The sequence below is a fragment of the Conger conger genome, chromosome 11, assembly GCF_963514075.1.
Source record: "Conger conger chromosome 11, fConCon1.1, whole genome shotgun sequence".
NCBI classification, from domain to species: domain Eukaryota; kingdom Metazoa; phylum Chordata; class Actinopteri; order Anguilliformes; family Congridae; genus Conger; species Conger conger.
In genome coordinates this window covers 20,100,938-20,124,676 of record NC_083770.1, presented here as the reverse complement: position 1 = coordinate 20,124,676, position 23,739 = coordinate 20,100,938, and the positions used below count along the sequence as shown (strand labels likewise).

At 44.6% G+C, this 23,739-nt stretch overlaps 1 protein-coding gene across 1 annotated transcript in view; it reads right to left on the bottom strand.

Moving 5' to 3' along the window:
- The window catches only part of tmem8b (transmembrane protein 8B), a 133,652-nt gene that overhangs the window by 77,319 nt on the left and 32,594 nt on the right, over positions 1-23,739 (bottom strand). The window contains 1 exon segment of the mRNA XM_061261496.1: positions 9,493-9,682. Coding sequence (XP_061117480.1) covers positions 9,493-9,682 — 190 coding nt within the window.

Sequence of the window (23,739 nt, the reverse complement as noted above, 5' to 3'; positions counted from 1 at the left end):
CTCATAAGCAAATATCCCAACAAGTAGCTTTTCTGTTTTCTTTTTTTCTGCTACTTCGGGCAATTAGATGTCTGCTGTTCCAAAATGGCTGATTTGGAGGGAGACAGTCATAAGTTAAATAAGGCCAGCGAAGCCTGATTCATTTACGGTACAGAGCACAGAGTGTGGTGCCGGGTCACACAGCCCTGCCTCTTCATTACGGTACTGTACTGTACGACACTTTGTCTTTGCTTACGCCCCTTCCTGCCTCCCATTGGCTGGCAGTCAGGCAGTCTGGGATGGAGCCATGATGTGTCTTTAAATGTCTTTGTTTGTGGTCAGCAAATGGCTTCTGGAGTATAGTTTCATTTTTGGCAATAACGATAACAATAATAACAATTGCAATAATAATAACGAAAACACAATAAGAAGAAGATTGATGCAATCTGTGAAAACAAATATTCATTTTCTTGTTTTTTTACAGATTGAATTGTTGAATACTAACCCTAACTAAGGAGCTGCGCTGAAATAAGAGCAGTTTCATCCGCGCAGTAGTTTTCCTTAAGCAGGCTGTCAACTGGAGGTATAATTTGAGCTCTGTTTAATTCTTATCTGCATCTACTAATTAAACCTAAAGGTTGTTAGCCCCTTTCAAGACCAAGACAGGGCTTTAAATTAAATGCGCCTCTATGAACGGCCGACTTATTATTTTAGAGTGCACTTTCAGAAGTGGATGTTGCGGTAATCTGTGACCAAGCGTGTCTGGGAGTGTTCAGGGGAAGCGATACGGGAGGAGGACATTGAACAGGAGAGGGCTTTTTTCCTCCTGCAGATGAGTAATCCGCTGGGGGGCCGAGGCTAACTCAGGGCCAGGGAAGGCTGGCAGGTAATAACTCAGAGCGCGGCGGCTGCCTCAAACAGCATTATTGGAGAAAAGCGGTTCCTCCGCGCTCCCTCCGGTCAGAGGAGGCCCATATCTCAGCGATGTCACCCAGGTGAGGCTCCTCCAACCCGGGGTGAGAGGAAGCACGGGCCGCCCCTCCTCTACTATAAAAACTCTGAGAAGCGGGTCAGAGAGCTCCGCAGTGATAAGCATCCGTCCTGTCCGTCTGCTTACCGCCTCACTACCGCGCGCGGACGGGTCCTCTGGGGGGGCTGACCCCGCCCTCACCTGTGATCCCAGGTAAATAGGATTTTGAGGGGGAAGGGGGGGGGCGGGGTGTGTAAAAGCAAACACTGAACTCTTGGGGAGGATAACATGCTCTCTGAATAACAAGCAGCCGAGCCCTCTGTTAGCAACAGAAGAAGACACACAAAGAGCGTGCGATCTGTTCCAGCTAGGCAGCCTCCTGCTCTAAAGACACCCCAAGGACGCTTGATTGTTCCTTACCAGCTGTCTGTGCTGTAATTAGTCATGCACCAGTCTCCCCCGCACCCCGTCTTCTTTAAAACACCCTCACAGAGGGTCTCAGTCCCGCCTACGCGGGTTCAGGCCCATTCCCCACTGTTATCTTCCCGCACAGTGTCTTTAAAACACCCTTACACAGGGTCACACACAGTGTCTTTAAAATGCCCTTACACAGGGTCACACACAGTGTCTTTAAAATGCCCTTACACAGGGTCACACACAGTGTCTTTAAAAGCCCTTACACAGGGTCACACACAGTATCTTTAAAACACCCTTACACAGGGTCACACACAGTATCTTTAAAACGCCCTTACACAGGGTCACACACAGTGTCTTTAAAACGCCCTTACACAGGGTCACACACAGTGTCTTTAAAACGCCCTTACACAGGGTCACACACAGTGTCTTTAAAACGCCCTTACACAGGGTCACACACAGTGTCTTTAAGACGCCCTTACACAGGGTCACACACAGTGTCTTTAAAACGCCCTTACAGAGGGTCTACGCGGGTTCAGGCCCATTCCCTGCTGTTATCTGACCAATAGCCGTCCTCCATTTTGTGCAAATGAGCGCTGAAGAGAGGCTGAGCCCAGGGGTCCGGCCAGCGGAGGATTACCCGGTGTATTGTTCCACCAGAGTGACACGCAGGGCACAGTTGTTAGCAGGTCAAGCTATTAATCAAGTGGGGGAAATAACAGCAGAAGCGGTGATGTGCGCGGAACGGAGGCTCTTTAATTACATGTGCAAAAAAAAACCTTTCCCTGTCCCGGTCAGCAAAGCCATGCCTCATTATTCTGGGAAAAACAGCGACTTGTCTTCTCTGACCTAATTATCGCCACATCTATACGTTACAATGCACTGGGGTTATATTTATTCAATTTCTTTCTAAACTATATCACCCAAGTGGCATTGGAAATGGCATTAAAAAAAAAAAAAAAACAATAACAAGAACTTTGCTAAGTTCTGTTTACACCATTAAAGGTCAGAAATCTGCTTTCTACTTTATTAAATATATTAAATGGATCCTGTATAAATAGCGCAAGAATTAATGAATGATGTTCACTTTTTGATGTATGACACAGATTTCTGTGAGAGCATAAAAAATCTGTTCAGAATTGCAGATCAGACCCCCCCCCCCCCCATTCTGTTGTTTGTTCTGAGCTGCAGTGCTAACATGCTGCATGTTCTCAAGATGGGGAAGAGGGGAGATCTGGCACTGCTGCAATGAGACAGTTTCCTCTCCAGGGTCCAAATAAAGACCAGGTTTTGGTTGGTCATAAAGCAAATGCTTTCACCTGCATCAATTACCATTTTCCACCAAAGATTTGTTCTCTTAACCCACATGTGCTGTTCGGGTCAAATTGACCTGTTTGTATTTTTAACCAGAAACTCCATGGCCTTGGCTTATTTTCTGTGAAGAACATGTAAAAGAACAGATTTTAATTCAGTGCCCAGACTACACCCCCCTACAAATGTATCTCTCTGATCTGATGTTCGGGTCAATTTGACCCAGGAATAATGAAAGGGTGGAAACAGTAGGTGAAAACGCACAGATCATGGTAATATGAACCAAAAAGGGGTCTTAACGTCTTCACTCTAAATTCATCTATAATTTGCTCTCACACCTCTGCACATACATGTACATGAATACTTACATGCACACCTATGCACACATATATTCTTGTTGCCTTTCTAAGAATTAGATTCGCTGCATATTTCATGGATTGGACACCCCCTTACTCCTGGTTCATATGGATTCCCTCAACTTATCTATTTTCAAAATCACCTCTCAGTTTCTCTGGATATCAGACATAAATTCACACACATGCAAGGGCACACACACACACACACACACACACACACACACACACACACACTGACAAAACAATTAAATCGCTTTACATCACAGTCTGAAAAGTCACTTCCATTTCATCGATATGATCAGAAGACTATGAGAGGACACAAAGACACAGGCCCAGATGCAACCGAGTGCAACAAATAAGCCTATATTTGTAATACACACACTGATATTATGTCAATTATGTGCTATGTACGCTGGCACGCACACACAGTGTTCTGCTTTATTTTTTATAAATATCTCTCTAAATTAAACTAGCAATGAAACTTGTGGTCAGGTTAGCGCCGTGTTGCGCTGACTCCAAGATAGAGCCCAGAAAGTGAGACTGACCCCAATATTTGCCACAGAGAAGCGGCCAGGGACATTGCTGAGGTTGTATGTATCAGAACTCGGTCATTATTTTAAAGGTGAAAGAAGGGCAGTAGATTTAGCGCGGTCTAATTAGCATTCCCTGCCTGTTTTCAGCACCGCAGACAGCGCCGCGAACAGCCGCTCTAATTCCGCGCAGGAATGCAATTCCCTTCAATCAAAGTGCAAAGCGCAATTATCGCGAACTAACCGAGTGTGGCCCGTTGTCCTATCGCCTCTTACAAAACCCTGTTTTTAAAGGCAGTGTGATAAAAGTAAAAAATGTAAATGCGTTGGGTGTGTGTGGTGCAAGTGCAAAGGTGCGGTGTGTCATGACACGTGACATTTCAAAAGTTCACATAATTCGGCCTCCTGCATTCAAAGTTTTAAGTTAAATTCATATTAAATTTATGGCAAAAAAAAATAAAAAATGCATTTGCCTGAATTTATTCGCATGTGTTATGCTGATGAAGGCAGAATTGCCAACCTGGTTTCGGAACTGTTGCATAATATAAAATAACAATAAGCTGAGTGAGTGCTTGCTACTTATCGTTTATATGAAAAACCAACGTAATACAGCTGCTTTAAAGACACTTGACAAACCATGACGCCCGTCTCTGTACATCTTACTGCGAGTCTAGCTCATTTTAAAATGTGGTGCCAAACTAGTTCTTTAAATCTATTCTGAGGAATACATGAGAACAATATAGACTTATTTTAACTCTGTTCCTTTTTTGTACAAACCAGAATCTTTCTTTATAGCTTCAGCACATCTATTTGCTCTGTTATAGGGCTGCCTGCCATGACTCTCTGTTAATTACGACTGTTGTAGCATTAAAACTCATAGTTCAAATCAATTATTCCATTGAATCAAGTTTTTTATAAAAAAACAGTTTCCCACAAAGCAGTTTCCCTTTCTGCTTTTCTTTTTGCAGTGAATTGGAGGAGAGTGGAGTTTAATGGTTTATTGTGTCTGTCACGAGAAAGGTTGGCACGACGGCTCTGGGGAAATTCACCCATCTGGGTCCCTGCCAGGTTCTGACCTTGTCTGTACTGCAGTGTCCTTGGAGTGCATGTGTAGTAGTATGGAGCTCACCAGGGGACCCATAACCATATCCACGCGCTAAACAACTTGGAGAAATCCCCCAAGATCCCTGCTGTGGTTGGATCTGAGGTGTTCTTTGTAATTTCCCAAAGTCTAAAACGTTTAGATTTTATAACATCGCGTTTTCTTCAGGATGAGGGCCCAGGCTGAGATTATGCCAGTCCAATTATGCCTGTTTGGAAATAGGAGGTCTCTTTGCACTAAATTGAGTCCGGGTGTTTGGAAATCCTCGCCCTCATTCTATTTCACAGCAGGCTATAAACGCTAATTTTATTATGCTCAATTTTAACCCAGCATCGTGTTATGGGGCGGCTATTTGATTTTACCTCGGTAATAACGCAAATGTTGCAGTCATTTCTAGGCGGTCGCCCATTGTCTGTGTGACCGACAGCATAAGCACCTCCAGAACTGCCGTTCCTTCGGCCGTCCAAAAATTGCGCCGGTCGTTTGATTCCGACAAAGACATTTCAGGACGTGTCTCAGTAAGTCCATGTGAGGGAGACAACTGTTTGCTTGTCATTGCACATGCCAGCCAAGTTATGTGATCAACAAGCCACTGGGCTTTGCATGGTGTGCTTTTTTTGTGAGTGAAAAAAATAATTTATTTTTCTGTTCGGTTTCTCAGCTATAGTTTAACGAGTGTCGCCATCTCTCATCCAGCGGCGATATATTGATTTTATGACGTGCCCCGGTTATCCGCTGCTCGTTGGTCCCTCTGCTTCACTCCACTTAACAGTTTCCCAGTATCTGCCCAGCACCAACGGGCAAGCTGATTAATTACTGCCTTTCTTTGGCGTCCCGCGTTATCTGAGTGGCGTCGGTGTGATCTACAGAATGAATTTCTCACCCTGAGTGTAGATACATCGCGCGTTCTCTCCAAAGTGAAGACCCGCGAAAGGAGAGAATGAAAGCGCCAGCTCGCCGCTTCTGCAGCACACGTTTAATTAGCAGCGTATCGTCCGTGGTGGTTTCCCGTCTGCCTATGCGTGTTTCTCATCCACACGTGAGCCATGTACCATGTCCCAAGTCCAACCCCCTAGTGGCTACTGTAACAGTTGTTGGATCATGATGTGTGATAATATAAATAAACCCTGCATATGCAATCATTGAGCATCTCTATTTACAGTTATCTTTATCAAACTATCACCAAGCCTGGTCTAAATATACATCCATTCCCCATGGCAATCCATCTAGAATGTTCTGGACCAAAGCACTCTGGGAAAACAAATATGTATCCCAGATTGAGCCTCGGACGTGATGGTTGGTTTGAAACACCCACGCAGTGCCATTAAATCACAAGCCTGCTATTGATAGAAGCATTTCCCCTTGGTCCAATCCCAGAGAGAGGCGATAATCAAAGAAGCTTTATTCGCCTGCTCTGTCGATGGGCAAGACAAACATTTTAGTTGATAAGGGCCTTTTGAGACATGCTTTATTAGTTATTTGATGTTACATGTAAGCGACACCTGTAATTATTACTGTATATTAGTCATATATATCCCTTGAGTTAGACCTGAAAATAAGGATACAAGTTATACATTCATGAAGCAAAATGCTATGTTCCTGTGTTCTGTCCTGTGTTAGTTTATCATTGTTTATTATCATTATTCTTGTAATTTATTATTTTTCATATTGATGTCTGGTGTTATATATCTGCTGTTTATATTCATTAGTCTTTGCACTCGTCTCCCCCTGTGATGTCTGAGTCTGAATGTTTACTAGCCCAGTCACTCCCCTGTCTGCCTGCCCCACTATTCGGGTGTTTACGGTAGTTCCGGGGTTCAACCTTCCTTACAATCTTGCATTCCTTACTTCCTGCTTTCATGTTTGTACATAGCACTAATATACTAATCCCAACTAACATAGAAGTTGTACAGTACTAATTATACTAACACACTTATATGTTTGTCAAACTAACAAACTAGCATTCACTAGTTTTGGGTATTTGTAATTTAAATCACTTAACTAACTCACTAATGCATCTCCAGTTTCAATTCTGTTTTGTAACTCTGCCTCCCTATTCTATCACTGATTACTTGCTTAGTTTCAGCGAAGTATTCGCACCTGTGTCTCCGTATTACATTACATTAATGGCATTTGGCAGTATCTCCGCATCTCCTGATTCTCTGCAATTGTCTACTCCCTAGTCCGGAGCCGTTGTATTACATGTGAGTCTTTGTGAATCCAGTCCATGTTTTCATTTCCCCCTCATTATTGCATTACCCTTTCATGTGTCTCACCTGATGTTTATTTGTTAGACCGCCCTCACTCCCATGCCCTGCCTAGTTTGTCTCATTCCCCCGTGTATTTATACCTGTCTTTTTCAGTTGCACCCTGCTAGTTCGTCTTGTCCTGTTTTTTTAGTCAGGAGCCCTTTATTCCTTCCCCCAGTTCTAGCCTCCTTGTTCCCTTGCCCTTGTTTATCTGGATTTCCTGTTTTGACCCCTGCCTGCTTCCCTGGACTCTTCTTTGGTTGTTGTGGATATCTGTACCTCTGCCCAGTTGGACTGACCCCCTGGTTTCTTGACTCCGCTCTGTCTGCCCCTGCTTTTGCTTTTAAACCTGCCTTTGTTTCTGCACCCCTGTCTGCTTTTGGTTCTTCTGTTCCCCCCGGTGTGACAACTATATGAAATAACACATGGAGCTCTCTAATATTAGTTTGGTCATGTGTGAATATAAATTGTACAATCAGAAGTATAAAGTTCTTCCTCCTTCCATTATACATGTATTGAAATGAACAGAAACAGCGAATAATGCATACACTGCATTGTACACACACAGTGCAAATGCGAGCATACATACATCCCCACGCTCCATCCATACTGCACAGTCTATTTGGAGGCACAGTCCGTCTATATTGTCTTCTGCGAACCATAATGCAGTAACCGTGTTTGTACTATGAAAACATTGCTGTGTTAATGTACTGTAAATACATAAGTACAAATACATAGAGCCGGCTTTATTCAAATAAAGAAAAAATCCATATGTGTCCAGGGGGTGTACAGATCAGTCAGTCAAACTACACCTGGGACCTGCATTATTCAGTACACAGGCCCGGTCTCTGTTGTGTACACATCCACCTTAACCTTTTTTCTGATTAGTCTGTGTCACACCTAAGGCTAGCTGTGACAGTTAGCCAGGCCCAGGGTGGGAGTGTTCACAGGAGTCAGTGCAGGAGGAGGACTGCTCTCAGGATAAGTAATGAACCTTGCTGTTGCTAAGGGCCACTCTATCGCCCCGGTATTGATCCCTGCACTGGCTGCGCTCTGAGTCTCTGTTCCATGGGTGTTCTCAAGCTGAACAAAGACCCACTCCTTCCACAGGGAGATACCGACTGTTTTTTTTTTATTTCCTCTCTGTTACACACGGAGCCAATCCTCAAACAGAGCGGATGTTCATGGATGGAAAATTGAAGTGAGCATTATGGAGGCGAAAATCCAGAATGCTCACTTCAAAATAAAACAAATTAACAAACAAACAAAAACAAAACAAAATCTGTTCATGCAAAAACCACATCTTTTTACTCACTATTCCAAAGAGAATAGGTTGCTCAGTAGTGTGTTTTTAATGCAATAATGGAACTTAAATTGCTTGACTTAAATGTCAGGGCAACTGTTGAGTTTTTGAATGAAGGGAATAGAACACAGTGATGGCTCCCCTTTGCCTCAATGATGTGTACAATGTTTTCTGTGCTGTGAATCAGTTATTCACACACTCCACCAGTATTTGGCAATAAATGGCTGTTTTCTTAATAGAGCATGTCACAAATTATTAAAGGTAATAGTTTTACCATGTTCGCCTACTCCACAGCAACACTTTCAGTGTAAATTCAACTCTGACAGAGTACAAACTCAGATAGAATATGCTTTGTCTCTATTCAACTCATATAACTGAGTTATAACATATGACTATATGTTTGAGTTAATTCAACGCTGAGTATTTGTTGTATGTCGCTCTGGATAAGAGTGTCTGCCAAATGCTATCAATGTAAATGTTAATTATTTTGCTGTGGTCATGGTAAAAATATCAAATTCGTTTTCTAAATGCACAGCACAAACCACACAATAAACAATACAAGGCACAACTCAATACTATGTGTTTAAAAACGATCAATCTCAGTACCATCCATCCATTTCTTTAGACTGTTTATTCCTGGTCAGGGTCGTCTATCCCAGCATGCAATGGGCGAAAGGCAGGAATACACCCTCTGGGCAGGTCACAGGTCACCAATTGATTACGAGCCACACACACCATTCACACACGTATTCATACCTACGGGCAATCCAGGCTCCAATTAGCCCAGCCTGTACCATCTCTGGACTGTTGGAGAAAACCCAGGGGGATGCAAGGAGAACATACACGCTCCACACAGATGCAGGGAGAACATGTAAACTCCACACAGACGCAGGGAGAACATGTAAACTCCACACAGATGCAGGGAGAACATGTAAACTCCACACAGACGCAGGGAGAACATGTAAACTCCACACAGACGCAGGGAGAACATGTAAACTCCACACTGAAAGGCCCTCGATCAGGATTCAAACTTGATACATTGAAACTGCTGTTTTATTCCTATTCCTATATTCCACACCGGGATTAGAACCACCAACCTTGCGTGTCCCAGTCAGTTACCTTAACCACTATGCTACAGCCCAAGCCCCCAGATAGCACAAGAGGTAAAAACTAAAAGTGGGGGCTAATTTTAAGGGGGAAACTCTTGAATATAGAAGTTTTAAAATGTTAGAATAAAAACATTTGTTCAAAAAAAGAAAGAAAGAGGGGCACACTCACACGGTCACGTTGCGGTCGGGGCAGCTGTCGCCGAACGTGCCGCCCTGCTCCTTGAAGGTGATGAGGTTCCAGACGGCGACCACCGTGTCGTCAGGCACGTTGAAGTGGAAGAGCTCCACGCTGGCGAAGGACCGGTAGGCGCTCAGCTTGCGAGGCGTTCGGGTGAAATAATCCGTCACGAAAAGGCAATCTGGGGAATGGAACAAGGAGAAAATTAGTTAGATGAAAGATGACTTTTATTTCTCCCGTGGAAGGGATGGGGCAAATCAGGCCTAATGCTGTTTTGGTGACCTTCTCTGCAGACCCTTGCAACCGGTGATTTAATCACAGTTGATCTGGGTCAGGCTCTGCTTGGCTCGCATTCAAAACACAGGCTCTCTCCAGAATTAATTTTGTTTCATTTTTCTAAAGCGGGCCGGGGAGGAGGCACAAAATGGCAGCCGCGATCTGCTTTAATGAGCCGTGGCGTTCGACAGCACAATCATCGGCCTGCTTAATGGCTTCCGGTCCTCGCCTGATTGGTCGGGTAGCGTTTATGATTTTCAGTCCGAACGTTTACTTCCTGCAAGTCGGTGGTGCTGTGTGAGTGTGTGTAGCAGTGTGCATTCAAGCAAAACTGTTACAGATGACGAATCCACTCTATATTTATTACATTTAACTATATTTATTGTATTTTTTTAAGTACTTTAATGTGACAATATAGAAAGAGGATTTTCTCTGCAGCTCCCTAATTCAACATTGATTTGATTACTCTGATGGCCCCAGTGCAATTAGCCTTTCGCGTAAGTCCTTAAAATAATTAGATTCCGACTCACGCTGTGTGTGTGTGTGTGTGTGTGTGTGTGTGTGCATGTGCATGTGTGCATGCGTGTGAGTTTTTCTGTCAGTGTGTGTGCGCTTGTGCTTGTGTGTGTGATTGTATGAAATGTGTAGTATATGTCTGGTTTATATCAGTATGGCCCTTGGTTCTTGAATCAATGTTAATGTATTTGGAGTATAATGGGCTTTTGGGGAGAGTCAGTGTAGGATAGGGGGAGCTCTGTATGCCTTCCTACTGAATCACCTGTCTGCTCCAAAGTCACTAACCAAATGGTTCCCTTCCCCCTCCTAGGGACATCCACTCAATAATGTGTCCAAGACATTCTGTCTTAAAGGCATGATCCCATTATCTACAGCAGGGGTGTCCAATCTCATCTGAAAAGTTCCGGGTTGGGTGCAGGTTTTTGTTTTAGCCCAGCGCTAAGTCATCTGATTCCACTTATTAAGGTTTTGATTGAAGGCCTTGATTATTTCATTAGTTGAGGCAGGTGTCTTAGTGCTGGGCTAAAACAAAAACCGGCACACACACCCGCCTTTCTTTGGGTAAGATTGGACACCCCCGATCCATAGTAACTACATTTAGTTTGATCAACAGACAGCAGAGAGAGTTTATTGGAGCCCATAGTATCTTTGTGACCTTCACATTGCACTGTTTGTGTATTACAGCAGCAAACTGGAATTGTTCTAGAATCATAATGATTAGTGTGCACTCAAGCGTGCCGGTGTGTGTGCATGTGTGTGTGCTGCTACTAGCGTGTACGTGCAAACCAGACCTGGGTCAAATACATAATTGTTTTTGGATTCAAATACTTTTCTCCACTTTTCTGAGCTTGTCTGGTGTATTGACAAGTGTCTGAAACCAATATTCTCTCAAAAAGTACCAACCCTGCCTTCTGGTCCTCTTGATTGGCTCAGTTACACCGGGCATGATCAATCGAGCACAGAAATGTATTTTTATTTTTAAAACCAAGAATTTATTTTGGTGTGCAAGTGTGTTTTCTGTTCATGAATGTTGTTGTTCACACTTCCCGTGTTACTCGAGGCATTAACCCTGCAGCAGCATGGTACCTGGCCTGATTTCCACAGCGCTGTCACGCTGCTCAGAGTGCCGATCGGTGCAGTAACGTTTGCCGTGAACATCTTCATCAGTATTGCCTTGAGACAGTGTCCCTGAATCCACACAAACCTCACTCAACCTCTTCGCCTTCTCTCCCTCTGTATACCCTGGCCTTTAAATTCACTCCGGCTTCTTAACCTTTTCCATCCGCTGCTTCCCAGACCCTCGCTCAAACAAGAGAAGGCCATTACTGAGAGCTGATCATCTAATTGCTCATCCCTGGGGGGATGTGGGGAAGACAGGTCTCCCAAATCCTGGCTGGTAGAGTACTCGGGCGTATGGTATGTTCCATTCTGTCGCAGGCACGGTATTCATTCGTGTTTGTTGGATGGTGCGGGTGAGGGACGTTTACAGTTAGTCGAGGTCAGTCTGAGTGCATCTGCTGTTCATTTGACCAATTTCTTCATATGCCAAATGACCAGCCCTGACAACCCTCATTGCATCACCATCTAGAACACCTTCAGAATGTCTGGATGACCTCTCAATCCCGGCAACTTTATCTCCAGACTGTTCCGGAACAGGCAGTTGCAGTTTACGAGATTGGTTTCAGCAAAAAAGAAAAATAGAAAACCTGCTACCCAGCTGGACCTAAAATATTTTAGTCAGCCTCTACCCAGGTATTTCCTACACTGATGAACAGCCAGAGAATTATCCCGTTTGAATTTGCTATCACCAAAAGGATCCTCAGACTACATACAACCACACTGCTTCTTCAGAAGGGATTAAGCAGAGGTTTATTATGAGCAGGTTATGTTCATAACTGTAACGTTACGAGCCTGACAGCAGAGGCTGGGGGAAGATCTGAGCAGGGGGAGGGAGAGGCGCGTGACTCGGATCTCTGCACTATAATTTCACAAAAAGAGCAGCTACTTCGCTTGTCGTCTTTTATTTATCGATGTAACAAATCAGCGCAATGACAGTTTTATTTAGCTGATGGACTCTCCTAGGGATGACGTGTGTCGCCCTGACGTCTGGTTGCACCGTTTCCAATTACGGGCGGCTACAAACGCGCAGACATTTTCGAGGTAAAACGTTCGCCGTACAACTTTTGAAGAGAGCTTTTGTTTTATTTCGCTCTCACTCACTCTCTGTGTGATTGTTTTCCTCGCCCTCGTTCAGTAACAGAGTGAATATACCCTGCTGCTCTTTCGTTTGGGTTTCAGGCTCATCAAACGTGCCGAACTGAATCGCTCAGAGAGCTGCCAGCGCACAGGCCATCCGCTGTTTTCACAGTAGAACTGGGCGAAATGCAGGACTGCAAATACAGATACAGGACTGAAATCTGCAAATACAGATCACGCAAGCTTCCAGAGCTTTCAAAGATCAACTCTGATCACAACATCACAATGCACAAATGCACAAAATGGCACCTTACACTTCAAAAAGTAACCAAGTCTACTCTACTTCTTGTGGACAGGAGAGGTTTATGCAGCTAGCTCTTAGATTGTGTAGCTGTGCATCTATATTATAGTGATGCAGCCATCCCCTGGGTGTCAGGGAGGGGCTCTTATTGAGGGTGGCATAATGCACATTCTGCTGTTTTCCCTGTCAATGTGGCACTCCACAGTCACTCACTACCAGCAAACAGTGGAGGACACACTTAAAAAAATGCCTGCTTCTCACTCACCCCCACCTGAAGAGTCCCCCCCTCCCCACACACACGCACACACACACACACACAAACATACACACACACACACACACACACTCCACAGTCACTCACTACCAGCAAACAGTGGAGGACACACTTAAAAAAAACGCCTGCTTCTCACTCACCCCCACCTGGAGAGTCCCCCCCTCACACACACAAACATACACACACACACACACTCCACTGTCACTCACTACCAGCAAACAGAGGAGGACACACTTTAAAAAAACGCCTGCATCTCACTCACCCCCACCTGAAGAGTCCCCCCCTCACACACACACACAAACACACTCTCATGCACACACACACACACACACACACACACACACACACACACATACACCGTCCCCTGTCGCTCCTGTGCTTTTGGTACAGAACCGCTTTGATGACTGTTTCCACCGTACCTCTAACTCAAATGTTCGGGAGCGACCTCAACAGGAAATGCTTATATTTATATCTCCACCTCTAAATCAGAGAGTCAATAACTGCTGGGGAAAGTTAGAATCCAACAGCAAAGGCACATTAATTAAATTAAAAGGATACCCAGAAGAGAGTATAAAACATTTGTGTTCATACCCTGGCAGTCTGGCTTCCATATTTTCCGTTGGGCGCCAGACTCGTGTTGGTGTAAGAGAGCAATAAATTATCCCTTCCTTATGGAATGCCTTTATTAAATCTCATGTCAATAGTTTTGTGCAAAAGAAAGTCGGCAACTCAGTCTGTGCCTCTCCCCAAGCCTGGAAAAACTCTGATCCTAGGCTGAAGTACTCACATTAAAATTAATATATGATTTGTTTGAAGGTCACGTTTCCGCATTTTATGCATTGATGGTGGGTCAATAATTAATGACCAGTCTGTTTTAAAGCAGAAAGACAGTGTGTCCAGAGATTGTTCTGTATCAGGGCCGACATGCGATATTGGGGCATCTCTGTCTTTATGGTCTCCTGTGGGTGGGTATTCAAGCCATAATTCAGCTCAAAGTGATGGCATTTCATTGGTTATTCTGTCAAATCATCTTCTTCTCATGCATCAACTTCAGTGAAGTTTATTTTTTCCCCAATAAGCTTTTACCTTTTTTCTGCAGAGGGTCATCTTATTTGACTGCTGACTGTTTGACTGCTGAAATAAACATCACTTTATTTGACTGCTGATTGAAAGAAATCTACGACCACAGACACTGCGGCCCTCCTGGACCAGAGATAAACCTGCAGACAGTGTGGCCCCCCAGGACTAGAGTTAAACCTGCAGACACTGTGCCCCCGCAGGACTGGAGTTAAACCTGCAGACACTGCGGCCCTCCTGGACCAGATTTAAACCTGCAGACACTGTGGCCCCCCAGGACTGGAGTTAAACCTGCAGACACTGTGGCCCCCCAGGACTGGAGTTAAACCTGCAGACACTGTGGCCCCCCAGGACTGGAGTTAAACCTGCAGACACTGTGGCCCCCCAGGACTGGAGTTAAACCTGCAGACACTGTGGCCCCCCAGGACTGGAGTTAAACCTGCAGACACCGTGGCCTCCCAGGATGGGAGATATAACTGCAGACAGTGTGGCCCCCCAGGACTGGAGTTAAACTTTTGTTTCACAGGCTGGTTTTTGTGGATTACATTATTGCAGTAAAACAGCTTTTTATACATTTGGAGGCCTTTCCCTAGAGTATTGGGGAATTGTGAACACTGCAGAATACATGCAGTATGTTTTGCGTTTGAAGACTTTCTGTGAGAAAAGCCTGTTGAGCACAGTTCATTTTCAGGGCAGAGTACTTTCCTATTTCTTGGTGGACACACAATAACCAGGAGGCCCCGACGGTAACTGATAGACAGGCAGCGCTTTCGCGGGAAAGGTGAAATCTGCCTCCGGGCGGTGACCCAAACCTACTGACAGCACACCTTTCCCTGCCGGCAAAGCCACCTCTGCTTCAAAGGTGGCTGAAACTGCGGACACAGCATTCGGCGGGATTCTCGGGGAACAAAGAGAGGCCGAACAAACGGTCACCGTGGCGGAAACTATGGAAACCGATTCTGGCCTTGCTGTCAAACCGAGCGCCGCGCTAACCACCCTCAGGGAGGAAAAACGAGCGAGAAAACCCAACACAATATTGTCTCTAATTGTCCAGAACAGGACATGGGCAGAAAGAAAATAAGCGCCTTTTGTTAACCTCATCCCTCAGGCTTTTATTTTCCCCTCTCTTTCTTTCCCCGCTTGAGCCGCAGAGGCCATTCCGGCTCTGTTGTTACCGCGGCGAGGGGGGCTGGTGGATGACAAGATGTTCTGCGACGGGCGCATTATAGAATTACCGCTGGATCACTACTCCGGAGAAAGGTGATCTGGCTTACCCCGGGCCCGGAGAGCCGCGTGCTCCCTCCTCGTAGAGACGGAGCCAGAAGAGGCGGAAGAGGAGGAGGTAATGGAGGAGGAGGAAGAGGGGGACGTGACTAATTCTCACTGAAAGGCCCGACCGCCCCGGCCGCCATGATGAGCAACACCGGGGTGAGATGTAGGTGTGTAAATGACCAGCCGCACGACCTCCATTTGCATAGTTCTGTGGAGGAGGATTTTTTGGAGGCCTATTAGAGGCTGAGCGTGAGCGTGGGCTCCTTCCAGTCGCTTATTTTTTACATCCTCGTTCCCTTTCCTTGCCTCCTTTACTGGCTCCACCCATTGGAGAAGGCAAAGAGAGGATGCAAGGAAAGGAAGCGATGTTGGTGGAATCGAGAACATGTGAATTAGGCAAACGGAATGTCCTTGCTCCTTGACACCAAGTGAAATCCAGACTTGGCAGATGGGGATAGGAGCAACCAAAGATCTATCATGCATAATACATGCATTCAGAAAAAACAATTGCGTGTGTTTCTTTGCTCAAGACTTCTTTTGGGAGCCCCTTTCTCACTCCCAGTTCTGTCAGGGAGCCGGTTGGAATGTCCTTAAAGACATCAATCGATTTCCAGGTCTGGGCGAGAAACAAGGACATGAGGTCAGAAAAAAAGTGACTTGAATTAACCCCTGTGGCTGAGCTCAGAGAACCACGGGGTCATCACATATTCTTCATCTCCTTTCTCCATGTTCCTTGCCTCAACTGGAAATTGATTGAGGTCTGCCATCTTTAAGGAAATTACAATCTGTTAAATCTGTATGTTCTTTCTCGGACTCTAGCCAGGAGCTAGGAGGCGCCTGAAGGTTTTGTGAGCAAGAAAACATGAGCGCTTCCTTTGCAAGTATTCTTTCCCTTTTATACCACTCTTTCTTGCCTCCGCCAATGGGTGGAGCCAGGAGCAAGGAAAAGACGCAAGGAACAGAAGATGGAGGTGAAAAATAAGCTACAGGATGAGATGGGCCCTCAGTTTGAGGTGTGGGTGCACGCAGAAGGGACTGTGGCACACTGTGACTGCAGCAGATCAGCTGCAGCTCAGACTGCTGGGACAGGCACTCGTGCAGCCGGGGGGATGATGACCACCTTTAAGCCACCTCGGATGAAATTTTGGGAGGGGAACGGCGGCGCTTTCGGAGCTGTCTCCGACGGCGACCGATGCGCCGGGGCCCCGCGGGCCTCAGGGAAGCAGCGGAGCTTTGTTTAACCCACCGGGCCTCGCCGTGCGGGTCAGCCTGGCCCTGCTCCAAACCCACAAATTGCATTCTTCAAAATGACAGGCGTAGGGAGAGCAGTGCAAGGAGCAGGTGCAGCGTTTTCGAACGCCTTCATCAGACGGATTTACCTCGTAAACACAGAAACAGAGCACGGATATTTCACTGTCCTGTAAAAAACATTAGATTATAGTGTTATAGTGTTGCTCGGCTCTGGGGACATCGCTGGGTAAAAAACAGTGCCAGAGGAGGAACAGGGTTACGGCTTAAACGGAGAGGTCGTGTAATGGACGCCAAATGAGACTGTTGATTAGTGTTCACTGTCGGCCATGGTTCGGTGGAGCTGGCCATACACAAAGGAGATGATTGCCATTAAAACCTCATACCGCTGTGGGGACCTGGAGCTTCCTCTCAGCGAGGGGACACTGTGTGAGGGATTATCACCCAGTCTGATCACGAAGACCGCCGCCTGAGTGACAGGTGTTCTTACAGACAGGTGAGAGCAATCACACCGAAGCAATCAGAGCCTGATTTGACTGGAAAAACCCAAAGGATTGTGGGGGAATGGGTGGGGGGGGGGGGAAGGAGAGAGCTAGCTCCATCTGAGCAGTGCAGGAATTTGAAAAGGTTAGCGCTTTACAAAGCTAGGTAGCCTGAGGGAACCACAGGATGGCACTGCAATAATCACCCCCACCACCCACTTAGGAGGAGACAGAAGGTAAACAAGAACAGAGAGCGATGTTAGCTCCATATCCTCCTTTATAAAGCGGCCAGCCCAGCCAGCGGTCAAGAGAAAAAGCGTTGCCCTAGTGAGCGCCACGTTTTCCGTCTCCCCCCGGGTAGGCTGCAGCGATGGGTTGCGGAGACGCACAGCGGTGCCGACAGCTACATCTTCCTCCGTGGTGAAACAGAAGCTGCCCGAGTCCCGTCACTTTCCGGTGCATAAGTAATGGGACGGGGGAGCACTGCTGGGAACGTTCAGCCGCGCTCCGCACCCTCCTCCTCTCCCGCCGATTTCTCTCACAAACGCGCCAGCGCTCGCCTGCCAATTTCCTGTCACGCACACGAGGCATTTGTGTGCGCTGAATAATATTTCCCCCTGTACGTTTGAAGTTCTCTGAATAAACACACGCAAAGAAATGTTTGGAAAACAAACAGAAAATGAGCGGGAGAGGTAATTCCCCCAGAAGATGGATGGCGTGCTGGTGTAATGATATTACACCAGGAAGGCCAGGCCTGCGAGATAAACACTTAGTATGGGGTCGGAAAAGGAACCGCTGACACACGTTTTGACGGATCCTGTGGTTCATTACAGCGAGGAGCATTATTAAAATGTCTTTCTGTGTTTGGAAAGGTAATCAACAGCCATTTTAATGCAATGGTATTGTTATTCCCCCCACCACCACTTTAGAGTTTCATATGTTTGCTTTTTCGATTTCCCATTACCACTCAATGCAAAATACTGTGGTAACACCATACAAACAGGTACTGTATGACGCTTTGTTTCAGAGAGAAGAGATGTGCCGTATGATGCTTTGTTTCTGAGAGTGCAGATGTTCTGTATGACGCTTTGTCTCTGAGAGTACTGTATGAGGCTGGTTGAAGGAGATGGCCTAGTTCAGAGTGGAGCTGAGGAGCAAGACGCATACGCACAGCGGTAGCGCTAACACCCAGCCATTCGTTATCTCTCGTAAATTGGCCCCAAAGCCGTAACCCTTTCGTTCAAATGACACGTGTTCCAGCGAGAGGTGTAGGATACTGTCGCCCGCTCGTACGAGACGAGCCTCAGGGGATCGTACCTGCCGATTATCCGTGGCTACGTCTAATTCCCCGCGAAGAATACTAGATTAGCGGATCAGAGACCAGGTAGAGCAGGTTTTATACGGGCTGATCAGCCTGCACTGGGGTGTGGGTTAAAGAGGAGGGACAGTACAGATACAAGCTCTGCATATGTGATGGGTCCACTGTGAGTAGAGGTGAAGAGAGCAACTCTGGTCCTCTATCTTCACAGGAACCAAAGACGGTATTTGAAAGGGTAGAGACTTCGAGTGACTCTATCATAGTGAGTGAGCGTAATCTCAAGCTGCAGTAACAACGTTTCACCACTGGACTGACTACTCAACAAAGTCCATACAGAGGCACACGTGGGTCAAATACATAATTGTTTCGGATTCAAATACTTTTCTATGCTCAATTGATCTTCCTGGTGCAACTGAGCCAATAAAGATGACCAGAAGGCGGGGTTCCCTCTTTAGCAAAGAATACCATCGGATCCAATACACCAGACAAGCTCAGTAAGGTGTAGAAAAGTATTTGAATCCAAAACAATTACATAGTTGACCTCGGTACAGAGGTCTGTAATTGCCTCAGTTAAATACTATTCAAGAAGACAGTTGCACTGTGTGATAAGGTTTCATTTGACATAATGCCCAGCTTCCACCATGAGTTTTGAGTGCAAATATGCTATTCAGAACACTCAATAAGTTCCATGCTGGCTGGGCCAGACAGTAAATGTGGTACTTAGAAATCAATCAGAGTTGAATGGGTTTAATGTTCATTGGTTTAGAAATTATGCCCAAGGAGGAAGAAATGGGGAGAAAGTGTAACCCAAAATGTGTGGCAGGGCTCCTGGATTTGGCATTGACTATGCACTGAGAGATACACTCACCAATATGTAATCAGCCAATCATGTGGCAGCAACTAAATGCATAAAAGCATGCAGACATGGTCAAGAGATTCAGCTGTTGTTCAGACCAAATGTCAGAATGGGGAAGAAATGTGATCTAAGTGAGTTTGACTGTGGAATGATTGTTGGTGCCAGACAGGGTGGTGTCACAACAGTCTCTAGAGTTCAGAGGTCAGAGGAGAAGGGCCAGTCTGGTAAAGCTGACAGGAAGGTGACAGTAACGCAAATAACCACACATATAACAGTGGCACGCAGAAGAGCATCTCTGAACACACAATGTGTCATACCTCTAAGTGCATAGGCTACAGTGGTAGAAGTCTAAAAAGTTTGTATCTTAAGAGATTTTAATCATACTGCATGAATGGGAAAAAAAACTCAGGACTCAGCAAATGCATTATGTTTTCACAGTCTTAGCTAATATCACAATAAAGTCATCCTTCTGCCGATTATAATATATTCACAAATAAATGATTTTGGGGCATCCAGGTCCCTTGCTTGTGCTTTTCTGTATGCTGTATGCATTAGAGTGGTGGGACTGGACTATTCATATGATTGGGCATTCCTAAGTTAACCCATCACTGTATCTTATATTAATGGTCTGGGCTGACTTATTTTACATTACATTACATTTTATTTCCCAGTTGCTCTTATCCAACGTAACGTACAAATCAAGGTCATTAGAACAAACTACAGAAATGGATACGCTACAATTCAGAAATAATCAGTTGCACAGCCATGAGCATTACAAAATGTCTAGTCCACATGGTAAATAGGCCAAGTCAGTGAGGAACTAGGACAGTAACTACAGTACCAAGATAAATACACAAACAAATACAACATAAATACAAATACAACTATAGCAGCTATGGCCTTCACACCATTTATTTTGATCTACTGGTATGTTAATTAATAAAATATTAAATGGTCTACATCCTTCCTACCTCAGTTGCCTGTAAATTACACATTCACTTAACTATCACCTCCACTCTAGGGTGGGGCACTGTCCCTCATGGTAAATGGTAAATGGTTGGCATTTATATAGCGCCTTTATCCAAAGCACTGTACAATTAATGCTTCTTATTCACCCCATTCATACACACACTCACACACCAACGGTGATTGGCTGCCATGCAAGGCGCCGACCAGCTCGTCAGGAGCATTTAGGGGTTAGGTGTCTTGCTCAGGGCCCATCTCATCCTGTAGGGACAGCGAGAAGCACCAAAACTGTATTACACTGATACAAGTGAATATGTAATCTTAAAAATACCGTTGCTATTTAGGCAATGTGCAAGTGTAACATTAAAATGACATAAGAACAACAAAGATCCCACTTCAAGTAATGATTGTGGAGATCACTACTAAATAGAATACTTCTGAAATAGAATTTTGAAACTCTGTAAAATTAAGTTGACTGCACTTATACATTATTTTCAAATACAAAAATGGAAGTAAATGGTAGTCTTGTTGGAAAAATTAAAAACATAAAAATCAAAATCTTGCTACCTCAGTTGCCTGCTAATTATAAATTCACATAATTATCACCACCACTCGAACGATGTGATACTGTTTAAAGTCCCTCATCCCTCTGCTTAATTTGGAAAGCTGGGCGTCAGATATTTTGCACCTTTTAGTTAAAAAATCTTAAACTTGACAAATTCATTTTAATTGCTGAGTGCTAACTTTAAACATGGAATTCATGGAGAGAGAGAGAATTCATTTTCACAATTCATGACTTGGTGACTGAATGTTCCTACTTTTAACCTCTGCTCTACTTTTGAATTAGTCTTACCCCTCTGTCTCATTCCCCATTTGATGTTTGTATCTTTGGTTTGTCAACTGCCTTGTTGGGTAACTTCACGCACGTCTTATGGCAGGTGACAGGTCTCACTTGCAAAATCAATTTTGATTTGAATGGGGCTTTCCTGGTTAAATAAAGGCTAGATAAGATAACTTGGAGAGCTTTATGGGATGAAAAAAATGTTAAAGATCAAAATAATAATAATTCACTTTCACAAAAATGCTTGCGGCTTGTTAGGGAAAAATGCGCTTTTTAACATTTCACAGGTGAGCATCGTCCCCTTACAGGCTCAACATCATAAAATAAAAATAATAAAATCATATATACTGTATATGCTGTGGACCTCCCATGAGAGGGCTGGTGCATGGGAGATGGCACAGTAAAATGGCAACAGTAAAACAAGACAAAAAGCAGAGCAGAAAGCCTGCTGGTGTCTCACACTAATTAGGCACAGAGCAGAAAATAAACGTGGCATTAAAGACATGTTCCCATGTGCTAGACAGCTCTTCACTCTGGGAGGATCTTACAGCATGAACATCTAACTAGATGAGCTGTGATACAGTTTGCTTGTGTGTTTGCTCAGTATTGTGTTCAGCATTAAACATTGTCAGGTATTTTCATTCATTTTCAAACACATGCAACACATACACAAACATTTAATTAGTATATAAAATGATAACATTACACAAAATTACTGAACACAACAACAAAAAGACATGGTCAGGTAACCGGCTACAAAGACTTACTGCATTCGATGCATTGATTATGCCAGTTTTTTTCCAGAAGCATCTGTAATTTAAGTTAGCTCTCATAATGTAATATAAACACACTATTCATACAAGAAGACCGGTTTCTAGATCAGAGGACCAAAGCGCTATTTATGAACACGGCTCCTATTTAGCTCCTAACATTTTAAGCACTTCCAGAGTCTGCCCTAAGTAGATGATTAATTAATCATGAATCAATTACAGATGGAGCCAGAACAGTGATTTTAGAACAGAAATTCAAACCCAATGTCTGCGGACATGGGCGATTAGCAGTAATTCACAGAAACAAACTCTTGACACAATAAGCCTTGGACACACTGTATGCACAAACATCAATTTTCCATAACGTAACTGGAAATTGCATTAAATGAAAGATTGTGTACATTGCCATATATAGCACAGAAAAGTATTGGTTATGCAGTTAAAGTGTATTTACGCGCGGTTGCGGCTCTCCTTCTTCTGAAACAGCGTATTGTTCGATAACTTTAAACGAGTGGTTGTGAATGGCTCAGCTGTTCTGTGCGCTCCCATGCCAGCACAGTTGTGCCATGTTGCCTGGGGGTGACCAGTTCAAGGCTGAGCTGTGATATTAGCAGGAGGATGCACAGCACGATAAATTTGGGCTACCGCCCAAAATGTTCAGTTTGAGTCAACAAGTTTTCCCCTCTCAGCGAGATACCAGGTGCCCACGGGCAACCATTTTGTTTTTGGTGGGAGATACGCGCCTGATCCCCTGTAGTACTGGGTTGCCTGCGGTGTGGATAATAGCCTTTGGCCTGCACATCCGCAGCATCAGAGCAGAGTGAGATTCAGACACAGTGTTTTCCGCTTGGGTGCGGGGGGTGGTGATTGAAGATGAAGGGAAAAAAGTAAGCAAAAATAAAATGAGGCTACACGAGAATAATGAGCGGGAAAAATCACCTGTCGTCCAAACTGTTCACAGGCACTGATCAACACTTGAAAAATGTATCTGATCAACACCTCAAAAGTGCATTTTACTCCCAACATTTTCATGTGGTGCCGAAAATGTGGTAGAACACCTTTGATGATGGGAAACGGGTCTTATTGTGACCAAAAATTTTGCAGGTTTAAAAAAATAAAAACTGGCAGAAAATTGATCACACTGGTCCGAGCCAATAATGGGAGTTTTTAAATTTCAACTTTTGTTACTAGCACCTTCTCTTAGGAAACAGGCGTCTGCTGTTTTCACCGAAAGGCTTAACCTTGTCCATCTGGCAAGCTCAGTAATGAAAAACACTTTCTTTTTTTATAATTTAGCTTCTGCTTGTATTCTACTCGAAGTTTGAAGTATATCCCAAACACTAATCAATTATCAAACACTCAAAGCAAGCAAACCCATTGTAAATGGTTGGCATTTATATAGCGCCTTTATCCAAAGCGCTGTACAATTGATGCTTCTCATTCACCCATTCATACACACACTCACACATCGACGGCAATTGCCTGCCATGCAAGGCGCCGAACAGCTCATCAGGAGCATTTGGGGGTTAGCTGTCTTGCTCAGAGACTTCGACACAGCCCGGGCAGGGGATCGAACCGGCAACCCTCCGACTGCCAGACGCTTTTACTGCCTGAGCCATGTCGCCCCATTGTGCATTTGGCCACAGTGCTGTTACTTACTGCTTATCCGATAAGCTGTCCAGTGTCAACCAATGACTACAGAACTACAGAACTACAGAAGGAAGGCCTGTGTTTGATATTATTATTATTTGACATGTTCATTGACACGTTGAAATTTAAATTTAAATTTCTGTTTTAGGTTTTAATCCTAACACAATTTGCACTCATAAAATAAAGCAAAGATAT